This window comes from Pelmatolapia mariae, linkage group LG7 (genome assembly GCF_036321145.2).
Source record: "Pelmatolapia mariae isolate MD_Pm_ZW linkage group LG7, Pm_UMD_F_2, whole genome shotgun sequence".
Classification (NCBI taxonomy): domain Eukaryota; kingdom Metazoa; phylum Chordata; class Actinopteri; order Cichliformes; family Cichlidae; genus Pelmatolapia; species Pelmatolapia mariae.
The window spans coordinates 15,333,268-15,354,326 of record NC_086233.1 but is presented as its reverse complement, the minus strand read 5'-3'; the positions used below and the strand labels follow the sequence as shown (position 1 = coordinate 15,354,326).

Here is a 21,059-nt window from a genome sequence, read left to right as displayed (position 1 = left end):
GTCAGCTTTTATTTGAGGGTATTTACATCCAAATCAGGTGAATGGTGTAGGAATTACAACAGTTCGCAAATGTGCCTCCCACTTCTTGAGGGACCAAAAGTAATGGGACAGAATAAGAACCATAAATCAAACATTCATTTTTTAATACTTGGTTGCAAATCCTTTACAGTCAATCACAGCCTGAAGTCTGGAACACATAGACATCACCAGACGCCGGGTTTCATCCCTGGTGATGCTCTGCCAGGCCTCTACTGCAACAGTCTTCAGTTCCTGCTTGTTCTTGGGGCATTTTCCCTTCAGTTTTGTCTTCAGCAAGTGAAATACATGCTCAAACGGATTCAGGTCAGGTGATTGACTTGGCCATTGCAAAACAGTCCACTTCTTTCCCTTCAAAAACTCTTTGGTTGCTTTTGCAGTATGCTTTGAGTCATTGTCCATCTGCACTGTGAAGCGCCGTCCAATGAGTTTTGAAGCATTTGTCTGAATATGAGCAGATAATATTGCCCGAAACACTTCAGAATTCATTGTGCTGCTTTTGTCAGCAGTCACATCATCAATAAATACAAGAGAACCAGTTCCACTGGCAGCCATACATGCCCACGCCATGACACTTCCACCACAATGCTTCACTGATGAGGTGGTATGCTTAGGATCATGAGCAGTTCCTTTCCTTCTCCATACTCTTCTCTTCCCATCACTCTGGTACAAGTTGATGTTGGTCTCATCTGTCCATAGGATGTTGTTCCAGAACTGCGACGGCTTTTTCAGATGTTGTTTGGCAAACTCTAATCTGGCCTTCCTGTTTTTGGGGCTCACCAAAGGTTTACATCTTGTGGTGAACCCTCTGTATTCACACTGGTGGAGTCTTCTCTTGATTGTTGACTCTGACGCACATACACCTGCCTCCTAGAGAGTGTTCTTGATCTGGCCAACTGTTGTGAAGGGTGTTTTCTTCACCAGGGAAAGGATTCTTTGGTCATCCACCACAGTTGTGTCCCGTGGTCTTCCTAGTCTTTTGGTGTTGCTGAGTTCACCAGTGCGTTCCTTCTTTTTGGGAATGTTCTAAACAGTTGTTTTGGCCACGCCTGATGTTTTTGCAATCTCTCTGATGGGTTTGTTTTGTTTTTTCAGCCTAATGATGGCTTGCTTCACTGGTAGTGACAGCTCTTTGGATCTCATCCTGGCAGTTGACAGCAACAGGTTCAAAAAGCAAACAGCACACTTGAAATGAACTCTGGACCTTTTATTTGTTCATTGTAATTGGGGTAATGAGGGAATAACACACTCCTGGCCATGGAACAGCTGAGAAGCCAATTGTCCCATTACTTTTGGTCCCTTAAGAAGTGGGAGGCACATATACAAACTGTCATAATTCCTATACTGTTCACCTGATTTGGATGTAAATACCCTAAAATAAAAGCTGGCAGTCTGCAGTTAAAGCACATCTTGTTCGTTTCATTTGGAATCCATTGTGGTTGTGTATAGAGCCAAAAATGTTAGAATTGTGTCGATGTCCCAATATTTATGGACCTGACTGTATATATTTTCACCCTCCATGTATTTCTACACCACTTTGCATTTAATCATTAGTTATTAATATAACTCTGGCTCTCATCCACAGTGTGTCTTTCATCTTGTCTTTCTCCCCTCACACCCAACCAGTCACGACAGATGGTAGCCACCTCTGAGCCCGAGGTTTCTTCCTGTGAAAAGGGAGTTTTCCCTTCCCACTGTTGCCAAGTTCTCACAGAGGGTCATCTGATTCTTGGGGTTTTATCTCTATTGTTGTAGGGTCTTTACCTTATAATATACCATGTCATGAGGTCACTGTTGTTGGGATTCAGTGCTATATAAATAAAACTGAATGGAATTGAATTTGTACTTTATTGTTGTAACGGAGTAAACTTACCTTAACGACAATTTTAATTTCAATCACACAATAAAGATCCCTTAAATATCACACATTTTAAAGAGGCATACAATAGGCCTATATACAGGTCCTTCTCAAAAAATTAGCATATTGTGATAAAGTTCATTATTTCCTGTAATGTACTGATAAACATCAGACTTTCATATATTTTAGATTCATTACACACAACTGAAGTAGTTCAAGCCTTTCATTGTTTTAATATTGATGATTTTGGCATACATAACTCATGAAAACCCAAAATTCCTATCTCAAAAAATTAGCATATTTCATCCGACCAATAAAAGAAAAGTGTTTTTAATCCAAAAAAAGTCAACCTTCAAATAATTATGTTCAGTTATGCACTCAATACTTGGTCGGGAATCCTTTTGCAGAAATGACTGCTTCAATGCGGCGTGGCATGGAGGCAATCAGCCTGTGGCACTGCTGAGGTGTTATGGAGGCCCAGGATGCTTCGATAGCGGCCTTAAGCTCATCCAGAGTGTTGGGTCTTGCGTCTCTCAACTTTCTCTTCACAATATCCCACAGATTCTCTATGGGGTTCAGGTCAGGAGAGTTGGCAGGCCAATTGAGCACAGTAATACCATGGTCAGTAAACCATTTACCAGTGGTTTTGGCACTGTGAGCAGGTGCCAGGTCGTGCTGAAAAATGAAATCTTTATCTCCATAAAGCTTTTCAGCAGATGGAAGCATGAAGTGCTCCAAAATCTCCTGATAGCTAGCTGCATTGACCCTGCCCTTGATAAAACACAGTGGACCAACACCGGCAGCTGACATGGCACCCCAGACCATCACTGACTGTGGGTACTTGACACTGGTCTTCAGGCATTTTGGCATTTCCCTCTCCCCAGTCTTCGTCCAGACTCTGGCACCTTGATTTCCGAATGACAGGCAAAAGTTGCTTTCATCCGAAAAAAGTACTTTGGACCACTGAGCAACAGTCCAGTGCTGCTTCTCTGTAGCCCAGGTCAGGCACTTCTGCTGCTGTTTCTGGTTCAAAAGTGGCTTGACCTGGGGAATGCGGCACCTGTAGCCCATTTCCTGCACATGCCTGTACACGGTGGCTCTGGATGTTTCTACTCCAGACTCAGTCCACTTCTTCCGCATGTCCCCCAAGGTCTGGAATCGGTTCTTCTCCACAATCTTCCTCAGGGTCCGGTCACCTCTTCTCGTTGTGCAGCGTTTTCTGCCACACTTTTTCCTTCCCACAGACTCCCCACTGAGGTGCCTTGATACAGCACTCTGGGAACAGCCTATTCGTTCAGAAATTTCTTTCTGTGTCTTACCCTCTTGCTTGAGGGTGTCAGTGATGGCCTTCTGGACAGCAGTCAGGTCGGCAGTCTTACCCATGATTGCGGTTTTGAGTAATGAACCAGGCTGGGAGTTTTTAAAAGCCTCAGGAATCTTTTGCAGGTGTTTAGAGTTAATTCGCTGATTCAGATGGTTAGGTTAATAGCTCGTTTAGAGAACCTTTTCATGATATGCTAATTTCTTGAGACAGGAATTTTGGTTTTTCATGAGTTATGTATGCCAAAATCATCAATATTAAAACAGTGAAAGGCTTGAACTACTTCAGTTGTGTGTAATGAATCTAAAATATATGAAAGTCTAATGTTTATCAGTACATTACAGGAAATAATGAACTTCATCACAATATGCTAATTTTTTGAGAAGGACCTGTACATAATTTTTTGGTGAATTTGACCACATGTCCACTCTTACCTGTTTCTTTTTGCTCTCTCTTTGCTGTGTTCATCCTACTCTCTCCCTCTCTATCCTCCTCTCTCAGTCTTTGTGCCGTCACCCATAAGTTAAACATAACAGTGAATAAAAGGCATACACTGATCCATTTCAGTTTATAGCAACATTAAAGCTTAATGCAGGCTGCAGCTGGACAGGTAACATCATTTTTGACTTGCTGTCACCTGGAATGTTAAAATGAGCTAATAATCTCTAGTGATTTGGGGTAGCTAATGTTGGTGACACTATTTAGAGAACAAATAAAAATAAGCGGACACTTTATAAGTCACAGCAGCGTCCTCATCATCAGAACAGTTTGAACTATGTTTCAGTTAAAGTGTGTTTTAAATTTGCATCACTTATTTGTGTCATGAAATTACATCTTTATCTTCTTTCTGCTGCAACCAAAGTGTTTTAGGCTATTAATGAAAAGCCACACTGCTGTAGCAGCAAGGTGTGTGTGATTCCAACAATTTCTGGATAACATTTCTCAACATAAAATTACAAAGAATGTGGTATTATCAACGATTATGGTGCATAATGTTCTGAATTGAAATCAAAGAAAACTACACAAGGACAATGCTGAGCACCATTACTGAACTGTACTGAAGTGTGACTGAACAGCAGTTCACAAATGCAAGATAACATTCAATGCAAAGATTAAAAAAACAAGATCAATATGTTTTCTGAGGCCGAGCTTGTTTAAGATGGGAATTTTGGAGTGACACGTTGCCATCCAGATGACGTCTTTTTCAGGCAAGGTGTAGCTTATGTCAAGAATCCAGTTCCAAATCACTTTCTCCATGTATTACTCCATGCCAAACTGGTCTACCTTTACCTGTCACCCAATAAAAACACTGTAGGGGAAAAATTACAACAAAAACAAACTCCCACTGCAGAATTTAAAAAAGCACACACTCTTTTATTTGTGGTAAAGTGTTATTGTACACTGTAGTAAAGAGAGTTCTTCTTTCACCGCTGTGAGCAGGTATTCAAGCCAGTCATCATGTTCTTAGGTTACATCGGTGCTGTTTGCATTCATTTGTCTGTGGTCTGCAGGCGTGTCACCTGGCTGAGCGATCAGCCTTATGTAACCTGGTGCTCCTTAATAAGTACAAAAGCTGTTAACGCCAGTTTCAAGAAACACTTCATGAAAAACCGTTTATTTTAGAGCTGTGATACAATCACAAAGGCACAAGCTGTGATCTGAAGGGTCACAACTAAAGTTAAACACAATTTTTTTTTTGTTTTTCATACACACAAACAAAGTGAAAACAGAATGGGAACAGGGTAAATGCAGTACACGCTGCTAGGTTTGAGAAACTATACAATTGCATCTGAATTAAACAGCAGTTGGTTCGTATGAAAAGTAAAAATTCCACACTTACAATAAAAAATATATTTTAAACTCTGATTTGCTCTTACTGTTGTGTGATTTCACAAAGCAAAGTGTATATTTATACATATCTGTTGACATCACACCATAAGATCAAGCTGACTGTTGTACAATCTTTTGATGAGTGAATCATAAGCATGATAAAAATATAACTTACTGACATTTTAATGCTGACAAAAACATTGACCTTGACATGAAATAGAACCTTTGGACCTGACAACTTATTAACAATCTTACTACTGTGAAATGTAACATGAAAGCTATTAAATAAATAAAACATAGTCACTTCGCTAACACTACCACTGGCAAACTAGCACACTGCTTCAGCACAGCTTTTTGTTTAAAAAAAAAGTGATCAAATAGTCCTGAGTGCAAAAGGGAAAGAAGCCATTATTGCACAATTTCACTTCACACAGTCTAAAGAATGCTTTGTGTATGAGCTGTCCATGCTTTGGCAAGAGAGTTATGACCAAATCTGATCACGGCTGATCTGCACAGCTCAAGCACGATCTCTTCTGCACAGCACTCGCTCTTCTGTGTGGACACTACAACAGACCACGGTCTTCTTTTAAGTCTCCTCCAGGAGTTTCTGGAGGTTTTTCTGAATCTGTGGTGTGGAAAAAACAAACGCAAGTGAGGGATACTTTATAATTCACAATTATGTTAAACATATTACAGCTGATTAGCTTAGCTTAGCATAAAGACTGGGTCCTTGAAGGCAACAGCTAGCTTTGTACAACTGTGGTTAGATTTAAAATGTGACACCATCAATCATCATTTTATTCCCAGTAAAATATTTCTGAAGCCAGGACTTCTGAAATTTCTTTTTTCTAAAATGTGCATCTTAATAAAAGTCACCTTCACCTTACTCCTTTGTCTTACTGAATCTCTGTTTTTCTGTTTTTTGTACCTTTCTGTTTCTATCAGAATGAATGTAATGTAAATAAAAAAATACTATAAACAAAAAAACAAAAATGTTGTGGTTTTACAAGGAGTCACATTTCTGAGTGTGATGTCATTAAAATGGGGGTAAAAACTGAGATGATCCTACACTCGCGTCTTCAATCCAGCTGCGCCAAGTTACAAAGGTCAAGAGGTGCACACACCGTCGAGCGTGAACAAGGATTGTCACACGGTGAGCGCTTTGGCCCCATTAATTAAATCTATGTGCATAAATAAATATTTAAGCAGTAAATAAATATAGTATAGTTGTTTTTGGGGGGTTTTGCACTTTATTATGACAGCGCCATAGTAAAGTGCATACTGCATCCAGGACAGAAACAATTGCATTATGCTGTAAACACAACTTCAGCTCTTTGCAGGCACCTGCACAGATAGCATGCTAATGCTAAGCTAGCCAAGAACCCAGAGTGATGTTAGCTGAATGAATCCTGACCCCAGCCTAGCAGCCAGACTCTGAACTTCAACAGGTACTGTCTGATGACAGACTGATGAGCAGTCAGTCTGCAGCCTCTGTGTCCTCCTGTTTGTGATCGCTTTAAAGCTTCTTTGTGCTGGTTTTGATCTTTGCTTTGTGTGCACATCTAAGAGAAAGATCATATTTGTGTCCTTACTGATGGCGATGGTGGTGACTGTCAGGCAGGGTCAATGAGAATCGATAACTGATATTGAAAGTGGAATCAGCTAAATTCTTATCAATTCCCAGTCGTGCTTTCTTTCATTTACTACATTAGCATTTCTCTGTCGTGTAGAAAAATGACTTCTTTTTCATTAGGGTTAAAAGTGTAGTTAAACTTCTGTACAGTAACTTAACTGTACAGAAGTTAAGTTACTGTACGCTGTAGCGTTACTGTACTGTAACGCTTAAGATTAAAGTGGGCTGTATGTGGCCCACAGTGTAAAATGAGTTTGCTATCCCTGGTCTGTCACCCTTATACATGTTTTCAGTATTTTCACCTGTTTCAGTATTAAAGGGAATCCTGACTTTGCAGTCAGGAGAGAACAGCACAGTCAGTGTCAGTCAGAGTGACAGTAAAGCGAAGAAGGTACAATTTATTAGACTGGATTCCCTGGATTTGTTTTAGCATTACTGGTATATATTACATTTTTCTATCACACTGCTAGAAGTCTCCTGTCAACAGTGCATTGCGCAGTACTGACTGTCTGTGTTGATTGCATTTACAGCTGCTTGGAATGAGGCAAAGTGCACTAGCTGCAGAGGGACATCAATATTAAGATGATGTCAGATGAGGAGGACAGCACCTCTGAGGGCACATCCAGGCACAGCTGCTTACAGCTTTCCGGTGTGATTGGCTACTTTAAAATGCACTAGTTTGGCCAGAAGTTATAACCCGACCAATATATTGGCCCTGCCAATATAATGGCCGACATCAGCTATTTGCTGATATATCAGTATCAGCATTTATAACAGCCAGTAAATACAAATTTAAAGAGTAAAGAAGCAACAGAAAAAAAAACCCTGCAGCTACGTTATAACTGTTTGCACAGTTTGTCCACCAGGGGGCACTCTGCAACACAACAATAACCAACTGATCCGAGCAGAATCGGCCAGAAGGTAAATGAGCGACTTGATAGCACAATAACGGAAGAATATTTTTAAACTGTATTGTCATATAATCTTAGAAATAACTCGTAAGTTACTATATATAACAAATGCTATGAATATCTATTTATGTTTCGGATGTCTGAGAAAAATATCACCCAATACTCCAGATTTCTTAATCACATAAATATCAGTATCAGTCTTAAAAATCCTACATTGTTCAGGCTCTAATTATTGCTTTGCTGACTCTATTATAATGACAAATCAGCCAGATCTAGTTTGCAATATTTTAAGTTCAAATACTATATCTAACAATACAATTTTTATTAGCAACTATAACTGCTGTTTAGCTCACAAAATCTGACAAACCTTCTCCAGCTTGAACAGGTTGGTCGACAGTTCCCCGTAGATCTCAGCATTCACTTCATCCTGTGACCTTTGGCTCCCAGTGTTGCTGCATTAAGATTTACACCAAATTATTAACCAAATAATGAGAAAGAAAGAAAAACCATGCATTTGGAAATGTGGTGAATATGTGTATTTCACACTCTTTAATCCTTAAAGGTGGATCCTGTTCTTACTTACTCACTGTACATATGTTCTCCTGTCGAAACCAAAGAGTTCAAACGTTGCTCGAGAGCCACAATCTTGAACGCCATGTAACAGGAGGACAAGACAAGAACGCCGACTCTGTTAAATACACAGAAACACAGTGAAACACGAGGATTCAAATCATAGCCATAAAGAACAGTCACTAAGCCAAATGATGTAAATGATTTTGACATCCTAACAAGTGTCTGTCAGACTGCTCTGGCTTCTCAAATTCCACATAATGAGAGGCTGCTCACAGAAACATATAGATGAGGAGGATGGCTTGTAACGACATCGGCTGTGAGGACTTGTCTTTTGGAGCAGCTCCCCGCGTTGGCTTGCTTGGGTCTACATGTGAAAGCAACAAAGGAAAAAAATGAGTATCTCTGGTAATGTTCATCAACAAGGCAAGGAACTACATAGAAAGAAATAAAGAAATGTTAGAAATACTTTATGACAGAATGTCAAATTTCTAATTTCTGTGTTCTGCATCTGTTTCCACAAGACACGTGTGCCTCTAACTGTAGCATATATAACAGTATGAGCATGTCAGCTGTCTGCCTTTGAGTCCACAGAAAACACAACTCGGTCTTTAAACTATTGGTTATCAAACAAAGAAGATATGACATGCTGACTGGTAAGCTCAGGTGTGATAGCACCAGGCTGGGATATTGAGCTGTTCTCAGGCCTTCATTTGTAGTTTGCAGATATAATGTACAAATATAATTCTTCTAATTTTGTCAAAAATAGGTTTTTTAATAAAGGTCAGTGGCAAAAGCGTGGATTATCCTGATATCCAACTGAAACTTTTCCGTTTATCAACATTCAATAGCTCCTGCCAAACAGTGAAATCGAAGACTACAGAAGCATCTTTTCTTTTTTAGAAAGCCATTATCAAAGTACCGCTCTTGAGGGCGGGTCCGTGCTTTTGGCTGGGAGTCTGGAGGTGAATATCTGCGTGGACTGAAACTTCTCCGCTCTTCGCTGTGTTCAGAAATGTGCCTGGGAGGCCGCTGAAGTCTGCTCAAAGCAACAGAGAAAAACGCTGTGACTCCAGCGGCTGGCGACTTTGAATAAATGTTAAGAGGCTAACAAACAAGTTCGCAAATGTGACAAGTGCTCTTAGTTTGTAAAATAGAAAAAACAACAACTAATTGTGTCAGTGCTGATGGCTGTCATTGAGAATAAAATGGAGATTACGTTAATTATTTAATGAGATTTCTTTCTGTGAAAAGTGTCTTCACTATAATAAAAACAAAGTCCCAGAGGCTCACTTGGCTTGACTCCAGCTACCTAAATACTAAAGGCTGTCTAAGCCACAGTGACACCTGACACCCCTTACAGAGACAAATAATGACTCTACAAACTGTGTACAGTAGATTAGAGCGAGTACACAGTAGCTATATAATTACACAGGAGGAAAGAAGATGGGTCACACACCAGCTAACTTGTCATAATCTGGAGTCTGAGACCCGGAGCTGCTGCTCTCCATCATTTCCTGCCGTCTCTGCTGCACAACTCCATCGAGGTCAGAGAAGTCTCTAGAAAAGTCCTGCAGCCCACATGAAACATGGCATAGTCACCACATACAATGTGGGCGTTGTATCACATGAAAACAAGGTATGTGTATAGCTCTTTCTATCGCAACAGAACATAAATATATAACAAATAAACATCTCAGAAAAAGAACAGACCCCTTACTGACCAGAGGAAGTGACGATGGGCACTTGATTCTGAAGCTGTTTTCACAAGAGGAAGTCACGGGGCTGCCACAAGACTTATCCACCTGTAATGACAACAGACTTAGCTGGTATTGACTTATGAAACTGTCTGCAAACAGTTGCCTATTCAGACAGAATCCAGCAGCAGAATTCATTTGGTTGTCTGTTTCTATGCACGCAACGCGCACAAAAATGAAGTCACTCCCTTTGTTTTAGTTAGACGCTGCCTTTTCACTATTTGCTTTAGCAAAGTTTTCATCTGCATTAGCAAACAGTTGCCTATTTAAACACACATGAGAAAAAAAGCTAAGCTAGAGTTGTGTGTTTACAGGCACTTGGTGAACATATTTCTCTCTGTTTAGCTGACTGAATTAAAAATCACCCCCTTCCATTTGCTTTCTTTTTTTTTTTAAGTATGTTTATTGAGATTTTTTGATATAAGGAAAAAAAAGAGACACAAGAAAAACAAAAAACAAAAAAAACAACAGACAACAGAACAGCAAGGGCAAATCACACAAATAAGGCAAAAGATTACACTGCAACGACAAAAATACTACTTCAACACTGGCAATAAACAGAAATAAAACGCTAAGGTGGTAGGCTGGGTTATTGGCGATCGATCAAACAGGACTTTGTTTTAATACATGATCTAAAAATGGCTGCCACACATCAAAGAAATTACTAAGATTGTCTGCTAATGTGTACCTAATTTTCTCCATATGCAGTAGAGCAGTCAGTTCTGTCAGCCACATTTTGAATTGAGGTACAATATCCGACTTCCAGAGAGTCAAGATAATTTTCTTAGCAATTACCATTCCAAACAGAATTGTAGTTTGTGCAGCAGAGCTGAGGTGTAAAAGGGAAGAGGAAGATCCAAACAATGCAATTCTTCCATTTGCTTTCTAACTCCTGCATTGAGAACCTGGCTCTTTAGCAGCTAAATGCTAAACTGTCTCTGTTAGCTAGTTGCTAACTAGTTCCTAACTTTGAATTTTGATACTTTTCAGTACTGGGCCTTTGCTAGAGCCCAGTATTGAATTTAGACACATAATTTAATATACAAAAACACAGAGTTTACAGTGTAACAAGAGAGGAAGCTGGTACATGCTAATGTTTAATATACTGCGTCCAAGATACAAAGTAACTTCCAGTAACTGCCCAGTCTTAAAGAAACACAGAAGAGAAAGAAAGTACAGACACTCTCTAAAAAATGTAGTTAATTTGATTTATTAAAGTGCAAAGAACATGACGTGTTTCAGCAGTAATGCCTGAATTATGGTTCAGCAGGAACTCTAACTGGAACGTTCCACATGACCTGACGAGCACATCTTGACAAATGTAACAACACCTCAGGTTTACGTAGCCTGCAATGACTTGAATGGTGTGGAAGGTTGTGGTGCAGGGTTAAGAGAAAATGCTCAGTGTTTTTGTGAAGTAATATGTTTTAACTTACAATGGTTGTGTTGTAAATTAGGATGTAGATTTCCTGCAGAAGACTAAATGTAGCTAATGAATACCGCTAGAACAAGTTGCATAACTCGTATAGAAGATGCCGTTTACCTCTAAATGAAGGCAGATTGACTTCAGGAGCTTGTAGGTGGTGTTTCGAGAGAGGAATGACACAAACACATGCTGGAAAAGAGAGATTTAGCATCACTTTCATTTTAATTCCATTTTACTTTTAGCGTATACTGCAGAAGCGGCATTTGGTGACTGTGGAGATGGAAAAATTCCCCTTTTAACAGAAAGTAAATGGTAAATGGCCTGTATTTGTATAGTGCTTTACTTAGTCCCTAAGGACCCCAAAGCGCTTTACATTTTCAGTCATCCACACACTGGTGATGGCAAGCTACATTGTAGCCACAGCTGCCCTAGGGGGCACCGACACCGGGCCCTCTGACCACCACCAGTAGGCAACGGGTGAAGTGTCTTGCCCAAGGACACAACGACCGAGGCTGTCGGAGCCGGGGCTCGAACCGGCAACCTTCCGATTACAAGACAAACTGCCGACTCTTGAGCCACGACCGCCCTAGTGACCTCTAACAGAACAAGACTCAACTACAGCCCCCCATCTGCCAGGTAGTCGGGGAAAAGCTGACTGCATCAAATGCTTTCTTACCTGATCACTCGGAGTTTCGATCACGAGGGCATTTGGCACTAACAGCGCTGTTTTCGTTTTTTTGATAAGTTTCACGGACATCGCCGGGATTGAAATCTGTGAAGGACAAGACCTCATGTTCTTTAACAAACAAGCTAATCGCAAAGATTTCAGATAAATTCCTCACTGCAGTTAACAGTGACATACCTTGGTATCTTTGCCAAAGACTTTGGAGTGGAAGCAGATCCAGTTATCAGAGACAAACAACTTGCCCTGATACAAAATATCTCTCTGGAGGGCACAAGTGTAACCTGTTGGTTACATTTTCACATTAATACTCTCACATTCCTTTGTTTTTTGCCTGAAAGCAAAAGGTGAAACTTACTTTGCTTGAGCTGCTCATCTTTGCTGACCTCCTTAAATAACTTATGGAACTGGGTGTTTGTTTTTGACAACTGAAAGGCAAAGTTTTAAATTACAAAAATGGCAAAATGTATATGTATGTATATATATATATACATAAAAACAGTTTGGGGTTTGGTGGTATTTGTCACTGGATCAGTATGTGGGTTGTTTTTGTTGTTGTTGTTGTTGTTCTTTTACCTGGGTAGGCTGCCATTTCTTCCTTTCAAACTTTGTTTCTAAGTCACATGGACTTAAACTGGAGCGCACTGGCGAAAGCTGCTCCACAGGTTTCAGTCTGGCAAATGAAAGGTCAGTGTTTACAGTTAACTATCATGGTAACACCTGAGGACGATGGGTAACAGACAGCGGTGGCTGCAGAAGGAAAAGTACTGTCACAGATTTATAACTCAAACTATCACTAAACACTGTTATCAGGCAAAAAAGTAAACCCCTCTAATTTTGCTCTGCAGCGTGTCATACGTGGTTAAGTAAAAGCTGCTTGAACAGCAGCAACATAATCAGTAAACAGCTCTATAGGAGGATAGGCGCAGCTGCAGAGCTGCAGTTAAAATGGAAAACTAGCACATTTTGAACTAAAAAACAAGAAAAAGTCCAATAAGTTTCTCTCAGTCACTTGCAGCTTTCTTTTCACTTTAATTTAGTTATTTTATGTTTGACATTAAAATTAACTTATTATTAATTTATTACTTGTCATTAAAAGTTTATATAGTGCTTATAAACAATAAAAATATACACATTGTCCACCTGATGCCGATTGGTTTCCTCCTGCTCTTGGACTGGTCGGACGCTGTCTCCAGACAGAGCTGGAGGTCTGCAGGTGACCTTCCGCGCTTCCGCTGCCTCCCTTCGCCTCCATTGTCCACCTCAGACCTGCACACATGACACAGTTAAGTCGCTGCTCTCTGTTCCCCTGGGAGAAGCTGGCAAAGCTGCCGTAGCGAACACCTCTCGCGTAATCTTTAAACATTCTCAAAAAGCAGCTGCCTCAGGTTTCCACTTGTCTTTCCCCGTGCTCGTATTACCCGATGTTGCTGTAATGGTTTATATCACAGGAACAAAACATGTTGGGGCACCGAGATTCTGGAGATTCCCATTCAAGCGCACAGAAACATCTCTTTGAGTTAAAGAGACGGGGCAGGCGTAAAATTGGCCTTCGGCGCTAAAACATAACTTTTGCCATCTGGAATGCAAATTAACCCCATCTTGGCTCTATTCCGTGCCACGTACTCGCTGAATTCGTGCTTTTACAGAGCCAGCAGAGGCCTTTAATTCAAATCCACACTCTGAAGCAGGATGCAGATGCAAATAAGCCCAACGCTTAAACCCCCACCCCCATCAATCGCTTTCCCCCAACTTAAACTGAAAGGCGGCCCCGGGCCCTGGCTGCATCTTTCCCACACTCACGTCGAGCGGTTCCCTTGGGAGTCCTTGCAGGGAAGTTGTTCTGCTGAGAATAACGGGGTCAGAGGTCTGTCCGCCTGCTCGGTCATCAGTACCATATCTCATACTTCATTTCTCGCTCGCCTCTGCCATCGGCTTCTGCTTTCGCTCTCGCGCCGCAGATAAGGGAGAAGCTTCAGGAAGGATTTAAAGTTTGGGACAATCGGTCTGTGGACCAAGAAGCCACACAGAGGAGGAGCCGGGAAGGGGGAGGGAGCAGCTGGGACCAACGTCAGGAGCAACAGGGAAAGAGCAAAGAGGACTCCTGCTGGGACAGGCTGTTATCTGCTTGTAATAAAATGCTCACGCACACTAAATGTTACGTCAAAGCTTTGCGTAAGCTTTAAGTGAAGGTTTCCAGGACTCCTCTGAAAGAGTGACTGTTTCCCTCACCAACTGTTTATACGCTTAAAACTCCAGAAATGTGATTGTACTTAAGGCAGACCTCCAGCAGAGGGCAGCAGAGTGTAAACCGTGATAAATGTGTTTTCAAGCGAGATTACCTGAAACTATTCTCTCGGTTAACCGTTCACCAAAGATCGCCTGTGTGCCGAAAAGTGATTCCCAGTGTTTCTATGTGTTTTGTTTATACTGATAAATAGAGCACGGGTGTCAAACTCATTTTACATCGTGAGCCACATAATGCACACTTTGATCTTAGGGGGGACAGACAAGTGAAACTCATCTTTCTCTCAGTGCAGAGAAGTTTAACTGCACATTTAATCTCTCAGATATCCCAATATAAGAGGAAAAAGTTCAATTTATCAGTGGGCATCATTTAAGTCTTTGGTTCTGGGTCCTGCCCCCCCCCCAAAAAATGAATGCAGTTTCTGCCTTGTGACAGAAATGTTCTTTCTAGCTTGGTGTACAGATTATAGGCTAGAAAGTTACAACAGTTTAAACACCAGTATTTTTTATTTATTTATTTATTTATTTTGGCAATTGTCGACAAAAACATTTCTGGTTTGAGACCAGGAGGAGACACGACCGGAGGGTTGTATTAGGATTAGGGGGAAAAGCCTGTACCATAGCAAATATGCGAATCCATCTGAAGTAGTGATCCCTTATGAATAAGAGAGCAGCTGAAAGAAACAACAAAAAAAAGAGGCAATCCATGATCACAGTGTAAGGATGCAAGTAAAAAGGTAATGCAGAGAAAATTGTACATGCCATGTAACAGATATACTATAACAAACTTGAAAGTTTCCAGAAGATTTTACATTTAAAATATGTAATCGTTTCAAAAAATTGCAAGTGAGTCTTCAGATCACATCCAGTTTGGATCACATCCATCTGTTTCCGGGTACTATGTGATATGCATCCAGAAATGCTCTTCTGTGTACTGATTGTAACAATTTCTGAGTTGCTGTTGCCTTCCTGTCAGCTAGAATCAGACTGGCCATTGTTCTCAACATATTATATCTCTGAGAAAATTGTCACCCTCTGGATATTTTTTCTTTTCTTTTTTTTTGGGACCAATCTATGTAAACCCTAGAGAGGGTTTTATGGGAAAATCCCAGCACATCAGCAGTTTTTAAAATAGTCAACCCAGCTCATCTGGCATCCGAAGTCACTTAAATCACCTGTGATTAAATCACCTGTGATTCTGTGAAGTGGCCTTTGAGTGTGTGTGTGTGGAGGATATTTTTTGGTACACTTTGGACCCTTTAGTACCATCTGAGCATTATTTAAACACCACAGTCAACCTGAGATATTTTGATGGCCACGTCTATCCTCCTGTGCTTCTAGCATCTCAAACTGATTTTTTAAAAACCTGACATTGAGTTCACAGTGACCATAGCTTACAGTGTAGTGAATTACATTGTAGTGAATTAACTAAAACAATCCCTGGTTTGATTTAGGAGGCAACACAACTCAGTAAAACAGAAGAAACAGAAGAAAGTGTCACTGTGCTGCATGTAATTTATTGTGAAATTGAATGAAACGCCCTTTTCTACCTCCAGGGGTCGCTGTTGCTGCATTTAAAGTCAGTGCAGGAACAGAAGACTTGTCAAAGTTCATTAAGTATCCAGGAGACAATGGTACGGCCAGCAGTGCAATGCAAGCTAGCAGCTAGTAGGCTTGCCATTAATCATGGCTGACAAGGAATTCGGGATTAAAGGAAGGAAAGCTGCCAGAGTGACTTTATGCTGAATGAGCGCTGGAAAACACCCCGATCTTGTGTTTGGTTCTCTCTCTCTTTTTTCATAAATACTGGAATTCACTAACTAACAGCCAAAACTATGTTCAGTTTCGCTGTTTTGGCTGATAATAATGCATGCAGCAATTTTATTTTCCAATACTACTTTATTTTATTGTATTCACAGTCTACTATATGCTGTTTATTGCAGGAGTTCCCAAAATAAGGTCTTAGCCCTTCCAGAGAATCAGATTTACTGTGAGATCATACATGGTGGTTAGAAAATCTCGTTACAGACTTATTAATTATTGTTTTTTAAGTGTCTGTACCTTTGACATTGAATTAAGCGGAATTGACACCAGTTGTGAATTACTGTGTAAAAAGGAGTTTAATCTTTAATATTTAGTATTTAATTTTATAAATGTATCATGTGCTATTTAATTGTAAATGTATATGAAAATTTACAATTAAATCAATTAATATTAATATGAAATTGAATTCTTAGTATAACTGGAAATGCATGACGGTTTGGTTGAAGGTCCCACTAAAATGAATATGTATAAAGCAGCAGAGGATTTTTCAAGGTACGTTAGCAAGTTCTAGATACTGACAAAGCTAATGTCGTTAGCAAAATTACCATTCCAGGAAGCTAATTGCTGTGTTCACTGTACTTCAGTCAACTTTAAAAGACAGTTGCTGTTGTACACGTCAAGTAAAAGAAGTGGAGCAACACCGTATTTTGAAATCTTTGTTTCCCTCCCGTGTTTATGCTAAGCAAAGCTAAGCTAGTGCTTGCCTTGCTCTAGCTAAATAATGTTTACAGGACAAGAGAGTATTACCAATCTCCTCACGTAACACTCAGCAACAAAGTGCTTGGACACATTTTCATTATTTTAAAGCCCAATCAAAAAGGGTGATAATGAGATGAAGTCGAACTTTAGCCAGTATATGTTCATGTGTGTGAGAAAGAGTGCTGCTCTCTGCTGCTGTTGCCATCTAAGAAACATCTTCTGTAGGCAGAAGCCTTTTCAGTGCCTGTCATATGTTCCACCACAGAAAGACAGAGAACAAGGAAAGCACAGAGAAAGGAGGCTGCTGTGTGTGTGAGAGAGAGAGAGAGTGCAAAAATGGTACTTGTGACGGGGGAAGATTGAAGTCCTGTTAAGTGCTCTGCTTGAAAGCATGTCTGGCCTCATTAGCTGTCAGTTGTAACAATACTGAACTGGCAGTGAAGACAGGTTGGAGTCTAGTGGTCATAAATCACTCCTCGACAGCTGCCTGACAAGCTGGGAACCAGTACACAGGCACGGGCACCCTCTCAGCTTCGACACTACACAGGCACACACTAATCTAAAAAAATCATTGCTCTCACCCTGAAATTACATAGAGACTGCAACAGTGGTATGCAGTGTTTTGTAAGCGGTAAATTGCTCTCATTTTGTGTCTGCCTCCATATACACACGTGCACTCATACGTAACCCCTCATCTCCTGTGCCTGTCTGTCGCTGGCTATGCCCATTAGCTAAACGTGCAGTGGCTGCAGTGACTTCTGCGGGGCAGCGGGGGTGTTAAGAGCAAGGCCTGCGGGTCATTAATCACGGCCCCTGACATGCAGAGCAAGAGGCCAAGGCTCCCCTATGCATACAGCTGCTGGGCCACACTCATTGCAAAGGCGATGTGTTGACCCTCGTACGCCCCCGCTCCCAGCGCCTGTGGCTCTCATCTGTCCAACTCCCTCACTGTTTGTGTCAGTCATTGGTGCTGTCAGACACCACCTCCTCTTGATCAACAGCAGCACTTCTGGTGCTGTTTCCTTTCATGCTCACAGGTTTTTATTGATAACTTTACCCTGATTAGACTGTTAATACAGTCAGTCTGATATCTGGAATATTTTTAGCCAGTGGTTAGCGGATGCGTATTTAATTATTGGATCCTTCCATATTTCAGGTCTGAATTCTTGCTATTTTTGTTATCAGTAGGAAACTTTTAGCCATTTAACAGCTGATGAACGCAACTTGGAGCAGGAATATTTATGCTTAAGTTCCATATTCCCATGATTGTATGTCATCTGTTAGCCAGCACAGACTCCTTCAAGTCAAATACATCAAATATCCAAACACACAAAAATGTGAAAAACCTAATGTACCATCTCATTCTCACTCCCATCCGCTGACATGATGTCACCCAGATTCACAGCTGCTTGAATAATGATAAAAGCCAGTCAGGCTGCGAGACACTGAAACACTGTTTCATCATTCACAGCTACTAAATCACTGAGTCCAGGCACAAGACATCTGTTGAAAGCTGATTCCTTATCAGCCTTCCAGCGCGATTTGCCGAACATCTGGAGTTTCTGAGGACTTTGGCATAGTGTGCACTGGAAAACTCACAAAGAAGGCTAATTTTCTAGAATGTGTTGACACTTACAACTTCAGGCCAGGTGATCTATTGCAGCATAACATGAACTTTGAATGAATGTGGTGCACATGAGGGAAACCAGAAGACAGCGTCTTTAGATTGCTTTTCATTAGAAATCGACATTTGAAATTGCAGGAAACGTTTTTCTTTATAACCAGTATTGAGGAAAGAAATCATTTTGGAAGCTGACCGTTTGCTAAGCCCTGCTGGTCTACACATGTCCTGCTTTAAACTCACAATTTGTGCATGCAATTTGTGATCATGTTGGCAAGGTTTTTCTTGAAATTTTGTTAAATATTTCAAACAATAGGTCCTTGATTTCAGCTTAGAATAAACAACAGCAGGCTTCTGTGGAAATGGCTTTCATAATGCTAGCTAGTTTTGTGGAAAATGTGTAAATAGAGAAGCAGCTTATATGTAGGAATGGGTACAAAAACCTGGTATTAAACAGTCCCCAAGGCTAAATTGTATAAGGACGGCAATATCAACAAGTAGTGGTGCAGGCTTAAAATAGCTTGATGGTCTTGAGAATTAAATGCTCAAAAGTGCAGTTGCAGTTTGCTGACAGTGCTCGTTGTCACAAATGCAAGGGGTGTTTTGCTTCAGCTTTTGACTGCCTGACTCTTCTCCAGGTATGTACCCCAGAGTGCACACACAATTGTCTTATTGTTTTATCCTAAATACAAATGCAGGTTAATGATTAATAAGTAGCTACTAGCAAGCTAACTGTTAAGGACACGTGCATTCCTTGCTAATGGTATTAGCTTAGCTTTCATCTGGCATAAAATTAGCAAATATTAATTAGTGAATGTGCTGTTTGAGATTTTTTTAAATGTATTGGTTTTCTAACATAAGCCTACAACATGTTAATTTGTGGCTAGCCACACATGCTAATAAAAGGTGCTAATATGAGTGCAAAAAAAAAGAAGTATTCCTTCATACTTCATGTGGAAAGGTAGCATATGACTGTGCATTTACATATGAATGATCTGCTAAATCAGTGAGTGTTTAAAAGCAACTTGATGTTCAGTGTGTCCCAAATTGAGCAGCATTTGTTTGGGTAATGGAGTTATAAACATGACATTTTATGCACAAATTCTTGTGCACGTTTGCAAATCTGCTTTTTATTTGCAGATTATGTGACGTGCATTTCTCATCCCTCTTGGAATACTAGTAGCAGTCACTACAGGAATGACAAAACGTGTGACACATTCTTTTCACTGTATCTATTTCAGTATTTTGCCTTTTTTTCACTTCAACACACCACATTGCTGGACGCACACATCATTTCTGTTGTAACATAGTGGCAAAGATCAGGTCTGCTGGTTAGACTAAACAACAGCATTTGAGTGGAATTTGCTCTCGATCATTAATCATCCTGACAGCTTGAAAAACAACGTTTCCTCCTTAATGACTGTATTTGAGTAATCATGTCTGCTTATTTCCATGAAGCTTCTCTCTCTCTCTTTCTCAATCAGCTAGCTCTCTCTGCCTTCCTTTCTGTTGCCGTCCACATGTGTGTATTTTGGAGCCTTTTCTTTGACCTCCCAAAGTCTCCGGCGTGGCGTCTGCTATGGGTCACACTAGCCAATTATGGCGTGTTGTGCTCGTGAAGAGGGTAAAAAACCACGAGGAATGAGAGAATGTGGCCGTGAGGATCCAGATGCGGAAGGCAGAGGATCGTGTCCCCCTCTCTCCATGTGCCAAAACCACCGGCAGCCGCTGCTGGCCTCCAGGCCTCCACTGGTCACTGCCAAAGCACGTTTCTCTGTTAAGCACTGGGTTTATGATGCATGAGAGCTGACAACTGAGCTAGGAGCCCTTACAGCTCAGCCAGATAAAAACCAGCTGGGGCCATGCACATTAGCAGAGAAGCCATAATTGCATTTGCCCTCTTGTACACAACTAAACTCACTCTGTTGACTTTAAAAAAGGCATAAGGCAAGAGAGGTCTCAGTAATTCTTTTTTTCAGAAATAAAAATACCTGCTCCAGTGCAGGCAGATTTATTGTTGGATGTGGGTAATTTAACATATGAGTAGTAGTGTAGTGGATGGGGTGACAGAGGCTTTTTTTCTTTTTTCTTTAAGCGAGAAAAGTGTATTTTCAACATTTCTCCCAGCCTGTGGGTGGATGTAAGTGATGGGTTTATGGTGGTTTAGAAACATCAGTACAGCATGGCTGACATCTGTGTCCGCTTTATTTTTGGACTGCTTGAAAAGCCCTCATAGTCGGATGATGGATGAAGTGATAAAGTTGGAGAGAAGACAAAATGAAAGCAGAGGAGTCCATTTCTGGGAAACAGTGTGTGATCTGTAACTCAGAGACAAGTCAGAAAAGAAGCATCGGGGCAGATGTTTGTAATTTGTGACTACGCCTAATGATTTTAATGCAGGAAATTTCACAGCGTCTGACAGCGAAGGAGAAGACACAACAAAAAATTATGGAGATCAATCGATCGATTAAAAAAAAAATCTGCATTTTTAAAATCTAATTTCTCCCAGTGTTTCATCTGCACCGGTTTGGGCTGATAGAGAGGTTAGAGGCTTGTCATGTAATGAAGGGGCAGCTCCACAGTCTGTCATCATTAATCATCAGGGCTGTCAGGCTGCTACAAGGACTCACTTATATCAACCAGA

The 21,059-nt window shown here is 40.7% G+C and overlaps 1 protein-coding gene across 1 annotated transcript; it reads right to left on the bottom strand.

Moving 5' to 3' along the window:
• Window positions 1-4,609: 4,609 nt before the first annotated feature.
• On the bottom strand, window positions 4,610-14,049 carry LOC134630630 (GRAM domain-containing protein 2B-like). The gene is made up of 14 exons (XM_063478075.1): window positions 13,828-14,049; window positions 13,168-13,293; window positions 12,601-12,697; window positions 12,383-12,452; window positions 12,205-12,308; window positions 12,019-12,114; window positions 11,460-11,531; window positions 9,884-9,964; window positions 9,619-9,730; window positions 9,082-9,198; window positions 8,436-8,526; window positions 8,173-8,277; window positions 7,957-8,041; window positions 4,610-5,670 (listed from the first exon to the last, which is right to left on the bottom strand). Exons 1-14 carry the CDS (start codon window positions 13,920-13,922, stop codon window positions 5,632-5,634), a joined length of 1,290 nt encoding a protein of 429 aa, XP_063334145.1. The 5' UTR covers window positions 13,923-14,049; the 3' UTR covers window positions 4,610-5,631.
• Window positions 14,050-21,059: the final 7,010 nt, after the last annotated feature.

Coding starts and splice junctions, on each gene's coding strand:
- LOC134630630 (XM_063478075.1), bottom strand. CDS start 13,922: ATGGTACTGATGACCGAGCAGGCGGACAGACCTCTGACCCCGTTATTC. Junction 13,294..13,827: donor TCCCAAGGGAACCGCTCGAC/GTGAGTGTGGGA, acceptor TCATGTGTGCAG/GTCTGAGGTGGACAATGGAG. Junction 9,199..9,618: donor AGATTATGACAAGTTAGCTG/GTGTGTGACCCA, acceptor TGCTTTGAGCAG/ACTTCAGCGGCCTCCCAGGC.